Source organism: Lutjanus erythropterus, chromosome 24, assembly GCF_056507025.1.
Source record: "Lutjanus erythropterus isolate fLutEry1 chromosome 24, fLutEry1.hap2, whole genome shotgun sequence".
NCBI lineage: Eukaryota > Metazoa > Chordata > Actinopteri > Lutjaniformes > Lutjanidae > Lutjanus > Lutjanus erythropterus.
This window is the reverse complement of record NC_139340.1, coordinates 12,052,753-12,073,107: the sequence shown is the minus strand read 5'-3', so window position 1 is coordinate 12,073,107 and position 20,355 is coordinate 12,052,753. Positions and strand designations below refer to the sequence as shown.

Genomic DNA, 20,355 nt, shown 5'->3' with positions numbered 1-20,355 from the left:
TTTTCAAATACAAAACCAGTGGGGCGTCTTTGAATTATTTGTCCACAGTTTTTCTTCGTGTTTCCCCTCATTCATATGTGTTGGAAAGTCAAGGTGTCCAGATGTCACGGGTATCTTTTACTGTTGCTCCGTCTTCCCTTACATTAAATATTCACCCTGAATTCAAAGAACACCCACATCGCTCACTCTTAACTGTAGCTTTTTTTCAAGCTAGCTTCTCTTGTGCTAGCCTTGACCAGAACTTGTATTTTCCCTCAGCAAGTGTGCAACTTTCACATCAAGTGTTTCCTTGAATTATTCCTCTTATTATTCCTTCCTGAGGTTGGGCAGTGTACAACAGTTTGCTTGTAGCTTTTGATCCACTCGTCCCTCTCCTACGCACCTGTCTCATTAAATAAATGTGTTATTCTGTCCTTGAATTATTATTATTAGTAGTACTAGTATCTCTTAATTAATTCCATATTTTTTTCCCTTCTATCAGATCCTGGTGCACTTGGGCCTGCTGACCAAGGAGTCTGGTTTCAAAATAGCAGAAAACGCCTTCAGCGGCGGCCCGCTGGGCGAGCTGGTCCAATGGAGTGACCTCATAACCACGCTGTACCTGCTGGGACATGATGTTCGCATCTCGGCGTCCCTGGCCGAACTCAAAGAGTGAGTCCCAAACGCAACCAGTACCAGGATATTAACTTGTCCATTTAGAGTCGCACCTTGTTAAGAAAATGTACCTGTCATACACGTCCCTCTTGTCCTGAGATGGACTGGGACTGCCGGAGATAATCATGCATAGTCTCAAAAGATTCAGCTTTGTTTAGTGTTTGCTCTAGACAGAGTCGACAAAAATCACAGCTAGATAAGTCTGATAAATTACCTCATGCAGTGTTACCTAACTGTATCTCTGGTTGTGCTGCATAGATTTTCATTTGATTTTTAAACTTCATAAGAAGTCCATGTACTTCTGGTCCAATATAGAAAATGTTTGGGAGGGAAGAAACACTCGATTCCAAATAAGAGTTTTGAATCATATTTGCTGTGTTGGTAAAATTGAAATTAAACAATAACTAACAGTGCCTCTTTTTTTTAGTTTACCACCCTCTCTTCAGGTGAACCACCTCTCAGTATTTGTTTAAGGTTATCTGACTGAGGTTAAACAAAGGTAGCTTCTATGTTGTTTGTCTTGATATGTATTTTTGTCTAGTGGGTGCATACTATTTGCTTTAAAGGCTCCTTTACTGTCCTCACTATATCCAGGATGATATTTGTCTTTTGCTCCCTGTTAAGGCACATATACACATGAAGGCAAGAAATAAATATATTTTTAATGTTCAAAGGTCTTGACTGGAGTTTAGTATTAATGTCAACATATGTGCTATTACATAATCTGTCCACTTCAGAACAAATATTTCTCCACAACTTTGTAGATTGGTCCCATTTTATCACATGCCGATGATCATGCATTCAGTTTGGGAACAGGATTACTGCGTGCTGTAAACCTGCATGTTTTAAACCTGTATTATATGATCGTGATACCTGAATTCACCATAATTCCTGAAGGTCTGTGCTCAGAAATAGCAGCACATCTTAAAAATTGCATTAGACAAAGAACTGGACCAGAGATTTTTTCGTCTGTTTAGATTTTAAAATATTTATATCCAAAAGCCTGAAATTTTCATGTCCTATTAGAGTGAACAAAATTATCTTCCCAAAGCGGCTCTCTGAGCTCTATTTCCAGAGGAGTAGACGAGTAAAATGTTACTGTTAGCAGTTGTATTTTGCTTTGCTTTAACCACTGGCCTCTTAGAGAAACATTTGACCATGTTTAGTAAAATGAAATGCAGCCACAAAGAACCAACAGCAGCAGACTTTTTTTTTTTTTTACATTTGTTGAATTTAATTCCAAACTCTTCTCCTCAGGATTATGCGCAAGGTCATGGGGAACAAGTCCAGTTGCCCGACCCAGGGTGACAAAATAGTTGAGCTCATCTACATTGACATTGTGGGCCTCACCCAGTTCAAGAAGACGCTGGGACCCTCATGGGTCCACTACCAGTAAGTACATTCATATTGTATTTTCTTTTACTGAATGTCTGTTTGCACACAGGTGAAAATAGGCACACAGCAACTATTCACACCCAGCCCCCCTAGGTTATCTATAAATACCAATAAACTGTCTGCACAGATTGTGATTGTGGTTGCAGAGTGAGTTAAACGTGGGACTCATCCCCTGGAGAGTCGGGGTTCAGGACCAGACTGTGGTGACTGGGATGCGAGCCACATTGGCTTTTCTATCCTGGATACAGCTAGTCTCCCGAACTTATGAAGGTCATATAGAAGTATCAGTACTAAATTGAGATCAGAACCGGTTAAAACCCCTTGTAGTAGCTTTAAATTTGATTGTTGCTTATTCATGTATTTCATGGCACAGAAGATTACTTGAAATCAAGGTTGTGGGGGCTTTGATGCCTTTTCTCAGCAGGTGGCACGCCTACGATGCCAAAACAAGTAGAGGGATCTTTAATTATCTGATATGGGAAGCAGTATAACTGTGTCTGATATTGTGTGGTAATTTCAGTAAGACACAACTCGAGCTCTGTATGGCAAGAAACATTTTCACTTTGTAAATTCTGTCAAAGACGAGATTTGATTAGGAACAAAGCCATTTGCAGTGAGGCAGCTGCACAGCCTGCCAAATCTACACATGAAATCGGTGGCTGCTGTGATTTGATTTTTATCTTTAACTTTATTTACCCAGGGAGATTTTGCTGAGCATGCAGCCTCTTTCAAAACTCCCCGCACGTTTTCACACTGCGTAACTTCCCACTCCGTTTCCCACAGTTTTCTAAAAGTGGCTCTGCTTGTGCTATCGACCGTTAATTTTCTTGCGCTGCATCTTTTATGTTTGCGCAAGGCCTTACTCTTCTTCAAATCGTCACGCCAGCCTCTCAGTGAATTCAGGCATTTGTACAGTTCTTTAACCTTATGCCGCCTCTGCCAACTGTCGTTTAACAGCTTCTCTCACATGTGCAGAGGGCATTGGGTTGACGCTTGTCTGGCTATCGGCGGGACAATGAGTCTATTTTCCGCTCATACATTACCGCAATTTCCCAAAAGGCTGCGGCGGTGTCTGTTGTTCGTGATGTTTTCACCCACTGAGGCTATTCTGTCTCTGATTGCTCCGCTGAGGACTGTGGACTAGGCCTTCCTAGTTTGTTTTGAAGAAGCTCTCATCAGCTCCGACTGACAGGAAAAGAGAAGGAACAATAAGTCTGGGGGCACTAATGGCCCCGCTGGTTCCTCCTGCTTGTCACCAGGTTTTGTTTGTCCGCGACATAACACCTTAAACTGCATCCGCTCCCTTTGTGCCCTGAGGAAATTGATTCAGCCTCGGGCGCAATGTAAGGTCCAGATGCTATTTTCTGCATTATTTCTCCTACCGTTATTGAACACTTGTGTCAGAGCACGTTATAGCACTGTATGCATTCTAGGAGTGTTGTAAAAGAGGACCTAAACTTCAGGTTTTTCTTTACTCCTTCTGCTTTCACTAAATCTAACCCAGTCAGTTTCCCTGTGTTGCCTTTCTGCCAAAGCGTCTTCTACTTTACTGTCTGCAGTAAGTGAATTACAGTCCTTTCCTTTGTGGCCTGTGACTGCTTTTGTGAAACCATCTCATTCTTCTCTTGACTTTATTTGTCATACAGGAAGGCAGGGAGAAAGATATCCTATGGGCAGACCATGCCAGACATTGCATATTAGACCCCAAATTCTCGCAAACAATGAACTGTGCCATTATTGTTCTTTTTTTTCTAGTTTATTTTTTGTGTTTGGGGACAAAGCAGCCAAGTCTGTCAGGCCTGTTTGTGATTAATGTGTTTTGTTATGGCTCCAGTCTTCTGGCTATCTGTCTTACAGTACGGTATCGCTGTGTTTCATACTACTCCGGAGGAATGGGAATACTCTGAGCTGTTGTTCTCTGGGTATAAACCAGAGCCAGTGTTGCCCTATTGTTCTGTTTCATTTAATCCTTTCATCCAATAACTTAATCGGGCAATGCACTGTCATCTGCATGAGCCAGGCTGCAAAAAAACGCGCCAGTGTAAAATAGTTCTACAATAATGCAGAAATGAAACTGGACAAATGAAAAGTTAGTCATCAGCTGCGTGTGTTCCACAAGTTTGATTTCATCCTTTTGCCTCTCCCTCATTTTTTTTTCTTTTGCCAAGAACTTTGTTTTGACACACCACTGTCTGTGTGTATTGCCTGTGTGTGTGTGTGTGGGTGTGTGATTTTATGCCACAGTGTCAGTTGTTGAGGTGTTTGTGGTGCTGTCAAGACAACAACTTGCTTTGGCGAATGTTTGATTGTGCAGAAGGTTTGCAAAAGCATACAGATCCAAATAAACACTAGGTGCCAGACAGCGGTACATGTCAGACATGGAAAAATAGAGTTTTCTCACTAGATAATGCTCCCGTGAACATTTATTAGTACGCCACAGTGTTTGATCGTTCACATCATATAGTAGCACAGTTACTAATGTCACAATTAAGCCGTGCTTCCCTTAGTTACTGTTGCTAAGCCTTTATAGCACAGCACATAATGCAATTTTGCAATGATAAGAGTGGCAGATTTACCACTCAAAACTTGTGGTAAGATGGAATTAAACATGCCTTTTTCAAGGATTCAAAGGACTCAAAGGCTTTATTGTCATATGCAGAAACAAGTACAACAACAATGCAGTGCAATTCTTAGTTCTCTCTCAATTATTCTCTTTACAAATATAAAAATATGGTAGAAACTAAGTTCGATAAATAAAGAGGAAGAAAGAATACAAATGAGATGACTGAGGTAGACAGGGTGATAAACAGTGGTGCTAAAAACAGTATAAAAGTCTGTGCAAAATGACAAACAGGACGTGATTTTTACTTTTTAACATTTTAGTGTCACAAAGCTAAGAATCATTACCTAGCTAGCGAGCAATAGCATGGCATGTCAGGTCATGACCTTTTTCTTGTGTTAGCCCTAGTATAATATATTGTCAAAATCACAGTATGGCAAAGTGGAATATTCATATCTCAGGAGCTGTAAAAATGTGTCACAACATCGCATAATGCTAATTAGGGGTGGGGTTTAGTGAAGTTGTTCAAATGACTCATGTTTTAAGGACAAAGTTTGTGAGCTCATCAAAGTTTTATAGGTGTTAATTTATTGCTTGTTAATAGCTGTGAGGTCAAAGTCTGTTGGATAGAACAAGAAAATGGAATATTTATGGTTCACGAGGAGGAATCCTAATCCAAAAGTATCTGAAAATAATCAGATGTTATTATCCCAGTAATATAATCAATAACATATTGGAGTAAATCTTTGCCAGCTTTAAACCAAACCCTGATGTTGGGCAGTAATTCAGCCTAATGCTTTTATAAGACAACTCATTAACTCATATGTCTCCAGCTGTTGTGTTTAGCCTTAGGGATGTGCAGACACGTGACAGAGCCTCAGGTGGATTCATATAAACAGGAATTCCCATCTGATAGCACTGCTTTGTAATGGCCCATATGGAGCCATTTTATTTATTGCTGATTGCACATGGGAGATAATCACAGCAGGAGAGAAACCTCTCATTTATAATAGCCACAGTTCTATATTATTCATTTGGGATCACTTCAGGTGCATTATGTTGTCGTGAAATAAATTACACTTTTACTTTGACAACAGCATCCCCACTCAGCCCTGCTCGATTGTGATTTTGCAGCAAGTGTTACTAAGTGCGTACTTGTTGAGCTGAACAGCCTCAACTCCTGCCACATCATGACGCCCACTGTCAACTCACCGGACTCCGAATACGCGCTGAAAGCCTCGCTGCAGCTATATTTACAACATGTTATGGCACCAACAACACTTCCCCCATCTGTTGAGGATATATCTACTGGGGACAGATGAAGGTTGTTTTTCTCTGGAGCGAGTGGAGATGGCATGTGGGCATGTTGTTGTTGTTCTGCTTTCGGTCTAAAGTTTCCTCATGGTGGATGTGTTTCCCAGCTCCCCGCTCTCTCAGGGCCTTTCACAGTTCACACAGCCAGCTGCACAGCATCTGCCTGGGCGGGGAGACGATCACTGAGTTTGAGGGAGAATTTTTAGGTGCAGATGTCGTTGTGTTTGTGAGACTGGGTGTGTATATGCATGCATGCCTGTTTACACCTGGCTCCTTCCTCTGACTATATGATTACAGCTGACTATTCCACCGTAACCCAAAGTGGGAGTCGCTTAATTTTCAGTGTAGATGGGCCTGAAGAGGTCACCAAAAATAAATAAATAAAACTTCATTCATCTGACTGAGTTTAGCAGGGGTTACACTGTATTTGGTGGCACATTAACACTGGAGCACATCTTATATCTCATTGTTGGTATGTTGATCACAGTTGTGATTAAAGGTTTGGGTGGGCCACAGAAGATTTGCAGATTTCTAATCGGGCCGTCGTATTCTTCAGTTTGGGAATGGCTGCTGTATTCAAGTGAATATAGTTTGAAAAAGCATTTGCAAAGCAATGCACTCTGTTTTCATTTACAGTTTACACAATGTCCCAACTTTTTTTTTTTTTTCCTGTTCCTGGGCTCAAGATGGCCAATAAAAGACGTTCACAATTTTAGGATTTTATTGCAGTCAAGATGAATTAGAATGAGACTGAGCTCCTATGAGAAACAGATCAGTAAAAAGCATTAGATGAATAGCGTGAGAGGCAGAGACAGATTTAGGCATTTGTGGCCAAGGCAACAGATTTCTTTCTCTGGCCTTCTGCCCTCCTAATGGAAAAATGTAGATGGTGAAGGACAGGGCAGATCAGACATAAACCAAACCAGCATCTCCAAGAGAGAAGTGAGTAACAATGAGCCAGTTAGTAAATGCAGCACATGGAGCTTAAGGTCATGAGCGCGTGGTTCTCTGCATATATACCATCCCCTCTCCCGGTTGTGGTCTAATTAATCCTTTGCTGTGACCTTTGAGTCAGCCATGATGTCCTTTCACAGTCTCACACCTCCACAGGACAGGCTTTCACTCTGTCGGAGAGTGGAGGCTTAATTCTCGTGGTTTCATCGCATTGTATGGAGCTGCCTGGAAACTGTCTAAAAAGACATTTTTTCATCAAATATATATATACATTATACTTTTGTGTGTTACTGCAGACATTATGAAAGATATTACTAAAGATGTTGGCGCAGTGTATTCACAGGACTGTTTTAGCCGGTCATAACTCACAATTCATTGATATTACAAAAATAACAAATTTGAATAAATAAATTCTTTATTTCTTGCCAATAAAATGATCCTCCCACATAGGATTACATGGCACACAATAATGCCTCATAGAAATAATGACTCAGTAGTAGTTGAGATGCATGTTCTAATAGAATACAAATCATTGCTGAAGACCACATACTGTATGTGACGTTTGAACCAGAGAGAATAAGATATAACATATTTTTTACACAGAAACAAAATAAAAATCAAACACAGTACAAAAAATGCCCTCATTTTGTCATTTCAAATTTTCCAACAACAACAACAACAAAAAAAACCTAGGTACAAATGCTTGTATAAAAAAGTGAAGAAAGGTGCATGTACATCTCTGGAAAAAGTTGATTTTGACAGCTCTTAAAGTTTGTTTTATTTCAAAGGAAATTGGGCATTTTAAGCATGAAATTTCCATCTGTGTGAAGTTATGTCGTCATAAAGGTACTGAACCCTTTTGGGTAAAATAAAAGTGAAATCCTCAGACGAGACAGAGTCGGGAGAATCCACTTTCAACCTATAATCTGTCTTGAAACCAAGCATCCGATAAACTAAGAACCGTATGAAAGCACCGGAAATTTTTATTTCATAATTGTGTAGTAGTATCATGCAATTGCTAATAACCTACGGTGCTGTCACTTGACTTAAAGCTTACAAAGTCATGCTATGGCATATTATTGATTATCATAACACATTATTCCATTTCAGAAACTTTGAATTTATAATCTGTTATGATACATTACAGCAGTCCTTTATTTGTCTTTATAGCTGGCTCAAGTTGTGGTAATTATAATGTGCTGTGTCACCAGGACACTTTTGCATGAAGGTATAAAGCGTTATGAATGCTGAACTCACAATATATATATCCACCACTTATAATACTTAATAAACCTTGTTATAAGTTGTCATGCATGATAAGAAACATTTAAAAATAGTTTTATGAAGCCTTAAATATGAATTATAATGTCTTATGAATGCAGTGGAGTATTGATATGTCATTCATAGAAAGTGTTAGGTCATCTTTTTTAGTCCTAGCTCATTCTTAGATCACGATATAAACAGTGTAAAATGAAGTGCGTTTCATTTTCTATTTTGAATGGCTCACATAACAGACAGAGCCTCTCTTGTTCATCAGTACTAATGTAATGCCCTGTTTTCAGATGTCATGGTACCGAGCCACAGTCGTGCAAATAAGCGCAAATAACACATTTTCTACAGCACTGAAATAGATGTATTATTCATCTTTAGCTTCATCCAAAATAAAGAAAACCTCAGTGTGTATTTCTTTCGATAAAGCCTTGTAACTGCTCCACAGTATTATCCACCTTGGAACAGGTTAGTTCATTTTCTAGGTCTTCAGGCTTGCTGGTTTGGTTTAAATGGATGTAAAATGAAGTAACCTTGTTTTTTTTGGACTGCTGTGAAGATAACTGGGAGAAAAGCCTTCTGTTTTTCAATCCAGCTTCTCTTGGTGACTGTAATTGTGTGCACAAGGTGTGAACATTTTTTTCTTGCAGCACATAATATAACAACACTGAGTCCATTTGTGCAGAGATGATTTATAACAGTGTTTCTGGGTTTCATTGATTTCACAGGATTCAAAGCAAACGTAATTGAAATATACAGTTTGGTGTTAATGTTGAGCAGCTTATCACACACACTTCTGTGCTTCCGGCGCAGAGCAGCCATTAACGCTCTTGTGTTTGTGCGACGTCGTAGGTGTATGCTGCGGGTGCTCGACTCGTTTGGGACGGAACCAGAGTTCAACCACGCCCACTACGCCCAGTCCAAGGGTCACAAGACGCCCTGGGGGAAGTGGAACCTCAACCCGCAGCAGTTCAATACCATGTTCCGTAAGTCGGCCAACACGCTGCACACTCTCTCCAAAAAGTGCCAACTGTCAGCCATCATTAAAGCGATAGAAGGTTTTAGCTTAAAAACAGGACATTTGGCCTGAGTGCAGGATTTACAAAAACAGTTTACCACAGTTTGTGTAATAAAGACCAGTGCAGGGAACTTTGATGGTTGGTTTGCAGTTAAAGGGATAGTTTGGATTATTTGAAGTGGGGTTGTATGAGGTACTTATCCGTAGTCAGTGTATTGGCTGCAGTAGATGACTGCTGACATGCAGAAGCAGAGAAGGGAGTACTAACATGGCAAGCAATGAACTGCTGTGGACAGGGTCAGCAACAAAAGGTATTTTAGCCACTTAAAAAAGGTCCACATCCATACTTAGAATATTTTCACTGCTTTACTTTGCTGCTAGACAGCATTTACTGGTGGGAAACCACTGTTATATTAATCTGACAGTAAAGTAAACTGGTATTAGCTGGAGCCAATACACTGTCTAAGTACCACATACAACCCCACATAAAAAAATCAGTGCAAAAAGATCCCTGATCCATCCAAAATACAAAATTCTTCAACTATGTTGCCTTGTAAAGTTGAGAAATACTCATCTTCTCCACATGACTCTCACAGATTTCACCACCTCACCAAGTTTCCACACTCTGTTGTTTAAATAAGGTCAAGTTGCCAAACATGGCTACTTGCTGTATAAATCACTTTTTGTTATCATTACACCCAAGGCTGTTTCCTATCCATAGTTCCAGTTAAATTCTCTCCTTCAAATTAGATGTTTTGGTTGGAAGAGAGTCATAAAAAGAGGCTCTGAAAAACCAGCACGTTGCTCTGCTAATGGAATATCATCAAGCAGATTAAAGGAAAGTAAGAGGTCAGACCCTCAGCTCCTCATTTTACTGTGATTATGAATGTAGGACGTGGGGGTTTTATTGCTCTGTGTGTGTGCTCATCATTCCTACTGTGAGATCACTCTGTAACTGGAGTCAACCACATTTGCTGAGGTGGATGAGCGGTGGCGGCGGTGCAGCAGAGAAGAGAGGGGCGCCAGTCCCCCCCGGGGTATTGACCTTTTCCCCGTGGCTAAGAGAAAGTGAAATGTTACCCCGGCAGTCCCCGTTTGCGAGGTGAGGCCCGGAGCTATCCAGAATACCACTGCACCTGAATGGGCCCTTTGTTCTCTGAATAGGGTATGTCTTTCTCATAGCACACTGGGGCCTTTGCACAAAATCCAGTTAAGAGTCGCTAGGTTAGATGATATCACTGGTGAAACAAGTGCACCGCGGCTTGGCCGAGTGTTAAAACCACAGAATGGCATCACTTCCAGGCACCAGAGACTTGGGTTTTTTTCTCTCTCTGCATTGTGCTGCTCAACACATTAGCTCCAGGCTAAAGAGTCGTATGTGTGCCCTGCAACTCAAACAGCGCATTACATTAACACCTCCATGAGTGATGAAGGAGATATCTCAAGTTTCTTACTGTTATCAGAGCAGCCATAATTAATGTTTGCACGTCGCTAGCAAATCAGCAAGCACGGATTATTTATACAGCACCTATCACTGACTTTTTCAAGGATGTTGTTTCCTCAGTCTGATTAAAATAATTTGTTGCATTGTTGCTAAATAAAGTGATCAGATAAAACACGTGTTTTACATGCCCCAGAGCATTAATCAGAATATAACTTTTTTGACATGTGCAAACTGTTACTGCCCATTGTGAAACGTCTCACCTGCTGGAAATTTAACAGAAAAAGAAGAAGTGGTTTTTAGTTTTCCACCAGCCAGTGAGTGTTTCCGCCTGATAATTTTCAAGATGGACCTTGTTTCCAGGGAACAAATATTACTGTCTTTAAATCTTTTAAGGTTTCTAATAGAAAAGTTGTATCTGCTACTGATCAGTTTCTATCCCTCCTGGAAACTCGTTTGTGACATGTCACAGATTCCCACGTGGGTCAGACATGCAGAAAGGATGTATTTACTCCAACCTGAGAGAACGTGGTTATTATTTCCCCATTAAATGGATTATCAAAGATTTTCACAGTCAAGTGCAAGACATAAAATCACAGAATTAAATAATACACCTGATTAAATAAAATATAAAGAGGGAACAGACATAAGGCACAAGATTAAAACATAAGATACCATATGCTGCACAAATGCCTGAACAGATTTTGGGATTGGAAAGAACGATTTCCCTTGAAACATTTCCGAGATAAACTTAGAAAAGCCTGGGTGGAGGACCTGAGAGTGTCGGGTGCAGAAGGTCTGTAATATACTGTGGAGCCCGGCCATGTACACTCTCAATTAACTCTAATTACTAGCTGCTACATCTAGTAATTTTATGTAATAGCTTTGAGGAAATTTATTGATTCACCAGCAAAATTGTTAGTCAATATTTTTTTTTATTTTGAACTGAGTTTGTGTAGAAAAATAAATTATACAGCCAGTTTCATTCAGTTACCACAGCTTGAATTTTGTTTTAAATCAAGAAACACAGATATTAGAGTGTAAATGACACACAATATTAAGTTGATGTAATTGCCAACATTAAATGTCTGCTACTGAAAATGGTGTATCTAAATCAGTAAATTAGAATATTTATCTTGAAACTTGCCATTTAATGAAGTGGTGGTAAAAGGTTCTCTGAATAACCTTTTAGAGTGTGGCTCTATTAGAGAGCACCAAAATTTTAATATGAATTCTAAAATTAACGGGAAGCCAGTGCAAAGAGGATAAAATAGGTTTAATAACCATTTGGTGGATTGTGTTAAGAACCTAGCAGCAGCATTTTAGACGGTTTGAAGAGAGAGGAGAATTAATTAAGGCCAGTGCAAAGAGACTTACAGACGTCTGAAGGTACTGAGATAAACATACGAGTTGTGAATATTTCTGAGCAGGTGTTGCTTGGATTTACAGAGGGTGGAGTTCACTGCTTGAGGATATTTTAGTCATGGTGTCAGGACCTGAAACTCCTAAATGTAGTTGTCTAGAGGCGTGTTTAAGTCCCACATTTATCCCACCAGCAAGCATGGTCAAAGAAATATAAGAGTATTTTAATACAAATCACCCAAATGTCATATGTGGTGGCAGAAGGTGGTTCAGTCATGTGGAGTCTTCAGTATGCTAAAATCTTTCAGATGTTGTGCCTAAGATACAGAATTTCTTCCCAACAGAGGAGATAAAAGAAGGAGAGTGCTTAGAACCTCATCTGTCATTTACAAAAAAAAGTGTACGACAAAGTTTTCAGTCTTTGCAGGAAAAGCATGGACTGACATTTTTAGGTGCCTGTAAGTCCCACATTATTTCAATCCAATATACAGGCTTACAAATATCAGAATTTAAGTTTCATAAAATCCAGAAATAAGTGGATCGTGCAATATTCTCTTATGCTAAAAAAGAAAACAAAACATTGCTTTTTCACCAACAACAACAACAACAAAAGTAATTTGGATTCTCACCTATTTAATGTAGATGTAAAAATAGACAAATCAGGTGCTCACAGGTAATTTATCCTAGGTTTGGATTGGTCCATTTGTTACGATTAGGCAGTGGTCCATAAATCACTGGTTGGGGGAATTGGGAGTATGTGGCCTCTGGCCAATAAGACAAGACAAGGCCAAATTGACCTCATTAATCCATATCAGAGTTTGGATAGCAGGGACTGTTTTCTGGTGTACTATTTGTGTTTGAATGGGCTGCTCGTCTTAGTTGAGTTGGCTCCGTTTCTTCAAACAAGTCATTTATAATTGGAATGTGATATAGTCAACTTTTCCTGTAGGTCAGGGTGATGCGTAAGGATTCAAGTCCTGTCAGGTTCGATTTATTTACTATAGACTGCAGCAACTTAAAAACAAGTTTGTTACAGGGATGCTTAGACTTGATATTGAATTATTTTTGAAACAAGGACGACTATGAATAATGATCCTCTGCATGACTGTCACAGAGAAATTTTCTCTGACATCTATACTCTAAACTATAAACTTGGTGAAGGTTAGAAATGGCCGAGGATGGAATTCAGCTTCGTTAACCAGGTGTTTCTTAAACCGCTGCCACAATTAAAGACATCATTTCATGCAGGAGGTTTAAGAAATCAGGCTGCTGCAGAAAGTCTGTGTCCACTGAAAACATACTGCACAGTAGCAGGTGTTACCATATGGCTGCTGATGTACATTTTTTTCCGTGTTCATCCCTGCTGCTGAATGCTTATGGAAACGATGAATAATACTGGTCAGAGGTTGAACATAGCAGCAGATAGTATTTATCTTAGAAGCATTGCCAACTGCGTAATTGACCCTGAGATCTGCCAGGCTGATAGTGCCTGTAAAGCTTTGATTGATAACGTCGCTGGCGCACCCACTCGCTAAAGGTTATCTTTTTTTTTTGTTTCCATCTGCATGGGATCAATAGACTTCTGTTCTGTGTTCTCTGACTGTGTCTCTCACACACCTCAAAAACAAAAATGTGCTCCAGCAAATGATATCACCAGGATTGCTTGGCAGAAAGGACGAATCTTTTGAAAATGAGCTAAACATCATTTGACACGTCCTATCAAAAGCTACTGAAATGTAGACTAATGGCTTTCAAGATGTCACCCTACCTGTATATACTGTCTGTATACTCAGCTGCATTCACCGCATCTTGTGATGAAACACCTTGGATACATTGGTGCTAAACAAGAACATCCGACCCCGGGACACTTGCCTACATCTGTTTCATAGCAGGGGGGGAAATACTGAGGATGTAATTTTGCTGTAATTGAGCACCTCTTGCTATGTTCCTACCCTGTTCCAGTTGAAACCTTTTCAGATGCTTGCTTTGATTGATCGCGGCAGATTAGCATAATGGTTGGGTTGCAGAGAGCTCCAACACTAAAGTGCAGAAATGCTGGAGAGACACATATTATGACCACTTGAATCTAGTCCAGCTGTGTGTGTGTCTTTTTATGTATTCACTAAGCGTGGGCAGGGCAAGGACCAGCAGTAATCAGATTTTTTGTGATCAATTAGTCACTGTTTATATAAGGAAGGGGAGGCAACATCACGGTCACTGAAGTGGCACAAACAAGGCAAAGTTTAATACCACAGTTTCTTCACTCCCCTTTTACCTGGTTTTCTTCCTGCCAACTCACTCCACCCCCGCACTCCAACCCTGGCATGATGAACTAAGGCAGTAGAGCTGCCAACTATCTTGATAATCGTTCGATCATTTCAATCATTTTTCAATAAAAAAAGTCAACGTTTGTTAGTGCTGCTCCCAGTTTCTTAAATGTGACGATTTGCTGCTTTTCTTTGACATTTATGACAGTAAATTAAGAGTCTTTGGGTTCTTGACTGCTGGTTGGAGAAATGAAGCAATTTGAAGACGTCACTTGCAGCTCTCTGAGGAGGAGGGCTTTATAGACTAAACAATTAATTATGAAAATATTCGGCAGATCCATCTATAATTAAAATCATTGTTAGTTGCAGTCCTGCAAGGCAGTGTACATATAGATAAGAACAAAAAATGAACACAAAAAGAAACAATGCAAAACTACCAGTACATCTTATCCATTCATCCCAACCCCATTCCCCTACTACCCAGGAATCCCATGACACATTATGCATAAAACAACAGTGTTCACTTAGAAGACTAATCAGAATTTGGCTGTTACATTATTACGAATTATCATTACAAGACAGTTGCACATTTTCCAAAAATACTTAACTTTAGTATTTTAATTTACAAGTTATAAAGCGAATTAAACATATTGTGCCTACAAATGTTGTTTGTCAGATCCAGTTACATGGATGTGTGGTTATTAGTTGATGCATAGAATGGGGCCAAGTCTTTGTTTTGTCCTCAGACTGTATGAAATATGGCCAGCATTAGCTAAATCTAAAGAACAACAGTAACAGAGACAATGCAAACAATTTGCAGATATGTTTGAGACTTGTGATAGTCTCATATTTCATGTTTTAAAGCAACAGCTCAGCTTGGAAATATGCTCATATACCTTGCTCTTGAGCTAAATGAGACAGTCTGTGAGACATTTTGTGAGCTTTACCTCTGGACAGAGCCGTGCTAGCTGTTCCTGTAGCTAAGCTAACTGTCTGCTGGCTCTAGCTCCATAGTTAGTGTGAAATAATGAGAGTGGTATCAGTTCTCTCATCTAAATCTTGGCAAGAACGCAAACTGTTCCTTACATTTCATTTCCAAGACAGACAAGTTCAAAACCCAGCTGCTGCTGCAGAATTGGATACTAAACTCAAAGCTCAGCAGTATTGAAGGACATGCTGGTATAATAGGCATACATCATCAATCATTAGTTCTCTGGCAGATGGTAACATTTATATTCTAATTACTAGAGAGATGGAAATAACTACTGATTACAGTGAATAACTTTGAGATTAAACTCACTTAATTTTCATCATTGTGAAGTTGGCAGGACTGTGGGACTGCCTGCGAGATTCAGTGCATTAGCTTCACCACACGCTGAAGTTTTCAGAGATCTCTGAAAAGCTCATCAGTTAAAATCTCAAAGGTGCTCGTGTGAAAGCGTTTCAGGTTTCGTTTATTTATCCTTACCCTTCAGGCCCATTCAGATAAGTTGTAGAACCACAAAGCCTTTGATATAGAGTTTTCAAAGTGTTGGAAAGTGCTGATGATGCATCTTAAAAGTTTGAAGTCTTTTTTTTTCCTGTCTGGCCAGCAGTCTGCATTCTCAAGTGTTGGGCCAACATTAATCACATAATCCTTAGTCTATGACTTGGGATTACTTTTTCTGGTGTATTTCCTTGTGCAGGTACCATTGTGTGATGGTGTAGTATAGTCTGATTTAGTGAGACTCACAGCTTCTTTAAAGGGCACAAAGGAAGTTCCTGAACAGTCACTCTCACCCTGTCTGACAGGATATCCTGGCCTTAAGTATTACCGACATTTCCTCACCCGGTTGCATGACTGTGCCCACCATTGAGGTCACTGAGGGCCAGACTTTGATATTTCTAAAACCCTGCATACAGCCCTGCCCTCTTCCTCCACTCATTTCATAGATTTTATACTAGTATTGACCTCCAGTCTATCAGAAGCTCCTTGTGGTGCCGAGTGCCATCTAGTTCCATTAGATTTGATAGAAGGCAGGCATCTCTATGGCCGAGATCACCAAAACTTGGCACCTCTGTATGCATTAATAGCACTAAAGGTCAGAGGGAAATATCTGAAAAAAAAAAATAGTTTTGATTTTGCAACAAGAAGGGAGGCTCCTGCTTATTGAAGAATACATAAAAAGCATCGCCCCAAAATGGTTTCTCATCATAGATTAGATGATAAAGAGTGCGGCCTAGACCTTCTCTGTATGAAAGTGCCCCGTTATGATTTGGTGCTGTACAAATAAAACTCACTTGACTTATAAATTCCATAAGGTTATCAGCTCTATGTGAGATTAGAAAAGAGCAGATGATCAGAATCTCTTGTTGACCGCTGTGGTCGACACTGATAGTGTTGTTATACATCGCACCTCTTTTGCTTCTGCAGCGCCAACATGTTATCTAAAATCACACACTGAGACGGCATTATAGTTGCGCTGTTTGGCTCCGTGTAAAAACACAAAGCAGTAATGACGACCGGCAGTATTGCACGGCCTCGGCTGAAAGGGCCGAAAGTAAAGATTCCTCACAAAACAAACTCGTTCCCCCCACTCACAAGTTTGTCAAGAGCGACAAAGCAGCTGCTTCTCCGGCAACGCTGTCCTCCCAGGCTGTTTGTTAGCTAATGGCGAATGAAGCTGTGGCACGTTGAGTGACATTTTGAGTGGCGGCTCTAGTGGGAGAGGAGGCATCTGTTGCCAAATGCATCAAGAGGGCTGAACACTAATTAACAGCCTGTCCTGTTTACACAGTTAGTTTGGTACATGAGTGTTAGTGCTGCCTCCTCCCAGTGCCAAGGACCATCTCTGCCTCTTTGCCATCAGGAACACATCTCAGTTATTAGTAACCACCTGAGGTGTTGCGTGGATTTGTTTAAAAACGTGCTGAAAATTGGTTTCCCTCTTTTATTCCTCTTCTTCTGAGTGTATCCAATTACCATAATCTTTGAATTAGTATGTTGTAGCCCCATATAGCAAGGACTTTGATTGTCTTTACTTAACCTTAACCCTTTGGTTTAATTATTTTCTTTTTTAATTAGAAGAACAGTTATATACCTTAGAAAAACTAGCAAATTTAAGTAAAACACAATAAAAGTCACTCTGCACATGTTCAGTATTCTTTGTGAATCAGCTGTCAGCCATCTACCCACTCCTGCTTCTTCCCTGTGCAATAGTTTAAAGGCATATTCCAGATATTTACATTGTACTGCCATGAAATTTGGAGACACTCACAAGAGAAAAATAATCGTAGCAGCAGATGCAAAGATACTCTGACTTTTACTTCTTGTTATGGGCCAAGTTTCAACAAAATTGGATTCCCATATTGCAACTTAATAGCATCTTTTTATTATACTATTATTTCCTTTATGTCTTTTTTTGGATATTTGTGGAGTGACACTTGAAACCTGTGCAATCAGCAGTGTTATTGAGCCATTAACATTCTTATTGTTAATGTTATTGTTTTATCAGGCAGCATTAGAGAAACACTGCAGGTAATTTGGGAACATTCAGCTCCTGTCCACACTGACACCTCACACAGATCTGGTGATATCTTCATAACATCTACTCACACATTCCTGTGCTCTCGTACACACACACAACACACAACACACAGTGAACTAACAGTCATCAGTGGGTGAAAGGTTCCTCTGTGCATTGTAATGCTCGGAGGTGCAGAACAGGAACAGTACTTGAATACAAGGGATTAGGAGTCGGACTCAATTTGCATCCTGGAGACATGTAATCATGATAGTGTAACACTCATTGCAACCTGATAAGCATCCAAAAACATTTCAATAGTGTAATTGAAACTTGAGTGATACTTTAAACATGTGTTATTGTTATGTGATGTGAGTTATGATCAGTACAAGGCTGTATAAAAGACTTCTGTTCATGCCCTTTTAGAGTCATTTAGGAAAAAATGACGCTGCAAATTTTCGTCATTGTTCAGTAATTGCTTGGACTGGTGCTGGGCTCATTTGCTCTGCATAACACTCCATTCCTGTTCTCTGTTTCCTTTTTATGTTTGCCTAAAGACACTAACTGGAACTGTTTGAAGGGATCAAATGTGCAAACACTGGCTTTAGATAATGTCACATTCCAGCCAACACCCTGATAACCACATATCAACCGCATGTCTGAAACTACTGTAGTGTACTTTAACTTCTACAATTGGCCGTTGTTTCTGTTGTTATGTTACAGTTACAGTTCTTCCACATGTCCTTAAAGCTACTATGAGGAACTTTGCTGTTTTGTTTATAATAACCACAAATTACATAATCAAAAATACATTTATCTAAAGTCACCTTGCCTGGGAAAATGGAAACACAGACTTGCTTCATCTGATTTCAAGGCAAATCCATGTTTGCTCATGTAGAGGCATCATCAAACTTAATTTTTGATTGGCTATTGATAGATGATTTTGATAGTAGACATTTATTAATTGCAAACATTACTTTACATTTTAGTAGCTAAAACTGTGAAACTTTGAAATATTTATGTAAAAACATTACTTTGTTCATGCAGCAGTTTTGTAACTGAATAATCATTGCAATTATTTATGCACAGTAAAGTAACATTAGAACAAAGATGCATGAATGAAAGTGCAGGGATACTTCAAAAGATGTATATTTAACTTGTTGAAACCTGCAGAAACACTGATTATATAAGGCGAGATGAGTCCAGAGGATACTTGCAATAGTTCAACATGTTTAAATGCTGCCAGGTGGCTTAATTTGCTACTGCTGTGTCGAGATTCTTTTTCTGCCGAAATGGTCTCAATAAATCCTTTTATTTACTACACTGAAGTGAATTCCATCTCCCCTGACTGACTGACCTTAATTTACCTCTGTGGTAATAACGTTGTGGTTAAAAAACGAGCTCTGACCACAACAGCTCCCCCGGGGCTCCGAGACAAACCACAACTGTGGACCAAAACACCTCCCTCACAGCCCGTTTCATTCACTTCTCGAGATGACGAGAGCAGCGTTTCAGTCTGCTTGCACTATTCCTTACTCATTTTCAATTAGATTATTAAGCACATTAATTTGTGGCTAAATCGTTGCTGTCCACACTTCAAACCCATGTCTTCACATTGGTTTTACAAGGCAGATGGCAGCGAGGTAAAGTGCTGCCAACTCCGAGCTCCACACTTGACCTGCTCGTCCTGCAGTTCCCATAGTAACTAGTCATCACCGGGCAATAAGGAAGGAAGGGAACAAAAACCCAGAGTGCTTGTCGACATGTCAAGTCAAGTCAATTTTATTTTTTATACGGCCCAATATCACAAATCACAAATTTGCCTCAAGGGGCATTACAGTCTCTGCAGCACTGTAAAGCCCAGTCGTGTTGTGCAACTGTTCCCGTCTCTCTCTGGAATTATGATCTGTGCTGAGGATGAAATGGGCTTATTTATTCAGCTGAATTGTGCTCTCTGAAAAGCAGACACTTGTGTAAGATTTATTTGAGGTATTTTTGTTTTTGCCTCAGTGATGCATGAATTAAGGAAAATGGCCTGAAGGCATTTGTCGTTTTATACTGAAAGAGGTGATCACTGACTTTTTCCTGACGTCTTTTTCTTTCTTTCTTTCTCTTTATTCTCTCTTAGTCTTTCATTCCTTACTTTAGCTTTGCTGAAACACAATTAAACCATGTTTCAATACATCATATTGAAGGGGAAACGAGGCCTTTGAGACCGCCGACATTTCCTTTTATTTTTGTGTAGAGATGAAACAATTGCTGGTTTAACTGCAATGATTAATCAATTATTAATCAATCAACATCAACCAAGTTAGCAACACTCTCAAGGATGTGTGGTTTTCAATAGAAAAGTTTTTCTGTGTATTTATATATTCTTATTCATTTATGTTACTGCAGCTCACACCCCGGACAACAGTTTCCTGGGCTTCGTGGTCGAGCAGCACCTCAACGCCAGTGACATCAAGCACATCGATGACATCAAGAGACAGAACCAGTCATTAGTCTACGGGAAGGTTGACAACTTCTGGAAGGTACAATATATTTTTTTTATGCACTTGCACGCATGCATGAAAGATTTACATTTAGAGCTGCAAAGAATAGTCGACTGAAAGAGAATT

The 20,355-nt window shown here is 39.8% G+C and overlaps 1 protein-coding gene across 2 annotated transcripts in view; it reads left to right on the top strand.

Moving 5' to 3' along the window:
• mgat5 (alpha-1,6-mannosylglycoprotein 6-beta-N-acetylglucosaminyltransferase) overlaps nt 1-20,355 on the top strand; it is a 103,457-nt gene that overhangs the window by 57,198 nt on the left and 25,904 nt on the right. For both annotated transcript variants that reach the window (XM_084713618.1, XM_084713617.1), the window contains exons 8-11: nt 482-651; nt 1,912-2,046; nt 8,999-9,132; nt 20,135-20,268. In XM_084713618.1, coding sequence (XP_084569744.1) covers nt 482-651; nt 1,912-2,046; nt 8,999-9,132; nt 20,135-20,268 — 573 coding nt within the window. The remainder of the gene's footprint in view (nt 1-481; nt 652-1,911; nt 2,047-8,998; nt 9,133-20,134; nt 20,269-20,355) is intronic.